This window comes from Atheta coriaria, unplaced genomic scaffold, assembly GCF_025399875.1.
Source record: "Atheta coriaria isolate IRGN ID8LTWV9N9 unplaced genomic scaffold, Caltech_Dcor_3.1 hic_scaffold_9_pilon, whole genome shotgun sequence".
Lineage (NCBI taxonomy): Eukaryota > Metazoa > Arthropoda > Insecta > Coleoptera > Staphylinidae > Dalotia > Dalotia coriaria.
In genome coordinates, this window is record NW_027045451.1 from 8,401,730 (window position 1) to 8,405,527 (window position 3,798).

General features: G+C 40.9%; 1 protein-coding gene across 1 annotated transcript in view; it reads left to right on the forward strand.

Annotated features, from left to right (window-relative positions):
- Positions 1–3,798, forward strand: part of LOC135797917 (protocadherin-like wing polarity protein stan) — a 22,318-nt gene that overhangs the window by 12,390 nt on the left and 6,130 nt on the right. The window contains 1 exon segment of the mRNA XM_065310498.1: positions 517–3,791. Within this exon segment, the coding sequence (XP_065166570.1) occupies positions 517–3,791 (3,275 nt within the window).

Here is a 3,798-nt window from a genome sequence, read left to right on the forward strand (position 1 = left end):
GTTAGTTTTGGAAGCACCGTGTTGACCCTGAAAGCAACTGATCAGGATATTGGGAAAAATGCGGAAGTGGAGTATGCTGTGCAGAGTGTTAATGGAGGTGGGATTAGTACTGCCGAAGAAGATAATAACGCGTTTAAAATCGATGCCAAGACTGGAGTGATTACGACTCGGACCAATTTGGATAGAGAGACAACTGAGGTTTACACGTTGATTGTTACTGCGACTGATCAAGCCACACCAGCTAGCGCAAGAAGAAGTGCAAGGTAAATAAAAACAAAAATGCATTTAAAATTGGTTGTTTATGTTTATGCTTGGTATTTTGCAGTGCGAGTGTTGTCATTCGAGTCCTTGATGATAATGATAACTACCCGCAGTTTTCGGAACGTGCCTACACAGCTACCGTCAACGAAGACATCAATTGGAATGAAAATCCTGTTGTTGCACATATCAAGTAAGTTATTATTTGGATTTTATTTTTAGGATTTATATAATTGCGGTTTTATTAAAATTAAAAAGGGCAACTGATGCTGACCAAGGGAACAACGCAGCTATTCGTTTCGCAATCATCGGGGGTAACACCCAAAGCCAGTTTACAATCGACAGTCTCACTGGAGATGTAACGCTCGTCAAACCATTGGATTACGAAACTATTCGTTCGTATAGATTGGTCATACGCGCACAAGATGGCGGAAGTCCAGCGAGAAGTAACACAACACAACTTTTAATAAATGTAAAAGACGTCAATGACAATGCGCCTCGATTTTACACATCACTTTTTCAAGAATCCGTGTCTGAAAGTGTGTCTACCGGCTATAGCATTGTTAAAGTTCAAGCGTACGATGCGGACGAAGGTCCCAACGCTGACATAAAATACACTATCGCTTCCCAGGACGCACAGGGTATGTCTACTGAAGATATTCCCTTGTCTGTTGACTCGCATACTGGCTGGATCTACACCACCAAAGAATTGGACAGAGAAGAACATCCCAAGTACAGTTTCCAGGTCATTGCAAGTGACCAAGGCAATCCACCACAATCTGCCAGTGCTAGTATAATCATTACCGTGCAGGATGTCAACGATAACAATCCGATTTTTGATCCGAAAGTGTACGATTGCGTTGTGGCTGAAGATGATTCTCCAGGAACACCTGTAACATCAGTCACTGCAACTGATATAGATGAAGATACAAGGATTCATTATGAGATTAGCAGTGGTAATACTAGAGGGAGGTTTTCTATAACTTCACAAAATGGTCGAGGATTAATCACGGTTGCGCAACCTTTAGACTACAAACAAGAAAAACGTTACGTTCTAACAGTAACAGCTTCAGATTCCGGTGGTAGGACTGACACTGCTACAGTGTATGTGAATGTATCAGATGCAAATAATTTTGCGCCTGTGTTTGACTCTGCGCCATATTCAGTCAGTGTTAATGAAGATGTACAAATTGGGTACACAGTCCTCTTGGTGACAGCAAGTGATAATGATGTAGGTATTAACGCGAAGATTACATACACCTTGGGTGAAGATTCCGTTGAGGTGCAACCTTTTACCATCAACCCACAAACTGGAGCTATCATAACCACAAAGTTATTGGATAGAGAATCTGTTTCGGGTTATTTGTTGACTGTCACAGCTCGAGATGGTGGTCATCCGCCATTATCAGATACTACGGATGTAGAAATCACTGTGACTGATATCAATGATAATTATCCGATATTTAAACAACTGCAATATAGCGGTAGTGTGTTGGAAGATGCATTGTTAGGTACTAGTGTTGTGCAGGTATCAGCTACCGATGCGGATATTGGATTGAATGGACGAATTCGTTATATTCTCAGCGAAAAAGACATGGAAGATGGTTCCTTTGTGATTGATCCAACTAGTGGGGTCATCAGAACACATAAAGGGTTAGACAGGGAATCAGTGGCTGTTTATAATCTTGAAGCGTCTGCTATTGATAGAGGTAGTCCAGCGTTGAGCACAACAGTTCCTGTAGTCATCCGCATTGAAGACGTGAATGATTCCCCACCTACATTTGAATCAGATAAAATCACTTTGTATATATCGGAAAACTCTCCAATTGGATCAACAGTAGGAGAAATCTACGCAAAAGATCCCGACGATGGTGTAAATGCAATTGTACAATATTCAATCATCGGCGGAGAAGATTCAGAAAGTTTCAGTTTGATAACACGTCCAGGATCCGAAAAAGCTGAGTTGATTACAATGACTGAATTGGATTATGAAAGCTCGAGGAAAAAGTTTGATCTCATTGTAAGGGCTGCAAGTCCGCCATTACGAAACGATGTGCATGTTGAAGTGGTTATCATTGATGTCAACGACAACGCTCCGGTTCTAAAGGACTTCCATGTTTTATTCAATAACTATAAGGATTGTTTCCCAACTGGTCCGATCGGTAAAATCCCGGCGTACGATGCGGATGTGTCAGATAAACTTCATTTTAGGATATTATCCGGAAACAACGCGAATTTAGTTGCTTTAAATGAAAGCACTGGACAACTTCAACTAAGTCCTCAATTGAATACAAACGTTCCAAAGATTGCCACCATGGAGGTTTCGGTTACTGATGGTATTAATGATATAAAAGCCATTATGCAATTGACCGTTAAACTCATCACTGAAGAGATGCTCTTTAGTTCAATCACAGTCAGGTTGAATGATATGACGAAAGAAGCTTTCCTTTCACCATTGCTAAGTTTCTTTGTTGATGGCCTTGCAGCAATTATTCCATGCCCTAAGGAAAATATTTTCATCTTTAGTATACAGGATGATATCGATGTGCAGAATAAAATTCTCAATGTGAGTTTTTCTGTCAAAAGACCCGATGTGCCACGAGAAGATTACTATTCCCAGCAGTTTTTGAAAGAAAGAGTTTATCTCAACCGAGCTATACTTGCCAGATTATCAACCGTACAGATTCTACCCTTTGACGATAATCTCTGTGTTAGTGAGCCATGTCTTAATTACGAAGAGTGTTTAACTGTTTTGAAGTTCGGCAACGCTTCCGGATTTATTTCTAGTAATACAGTACTATTTCGGCCGATTTATCCGGTGACTACGTTTACTTGTCAATGCCCTGAGGGCTTCACTGGATCGAGGGAGCATTACCTTTGTGACACCGAAGTGAATTTATGTTACAGCGCACCGTGTCAGAACAACGGCACGTGCCGAATCAAAGAAGGTGGATATACTTGCGTTTGCCAACCGGGATACTCCGGTAATAACTGCGAAATTAAATTAAATACAGACCCGTGCAAACCGAATGTTTGTCGCAGTGGAGCAACTTGCACACCCAGGCATAAAGGCGGTTTTGTTTGCGAAGATTGTTCACCGATTACAGGACAAGAACATTACACGCCATTATGTGAGCTGAAAAGTCGTAGTTTTAGTAAGAATTCTTTTCTGACGTTTCCAAGTTTGAAGCAGCGACATCGATTGCATTTGCAAATGAAATTTGCGACTTTGAGCCCGAATGGTTTGTTGCTTTATAATGGACGATATAATGAATTACATGACTTTATTGCACTGGAGATTATTAATGGTGGTGTACAGTTTTCATTTTCATTGGGTAGTGAAGTTAGTCATGTTGAGGCTAATATTCCTGGTGGTGTCGCTGATGGAAAATGGCACACTGTTACTGTGGCTTACTTTAACAAGAAGGTAACTCTTTCTTTAGATGAATGTGATACTGCCCTAGCGCTGAAGTTTGGAGATGAACTGGGTGGACAATGGGCTTGCGCAGGATTTGTCGAACACACTTTAGAAAGTAGATG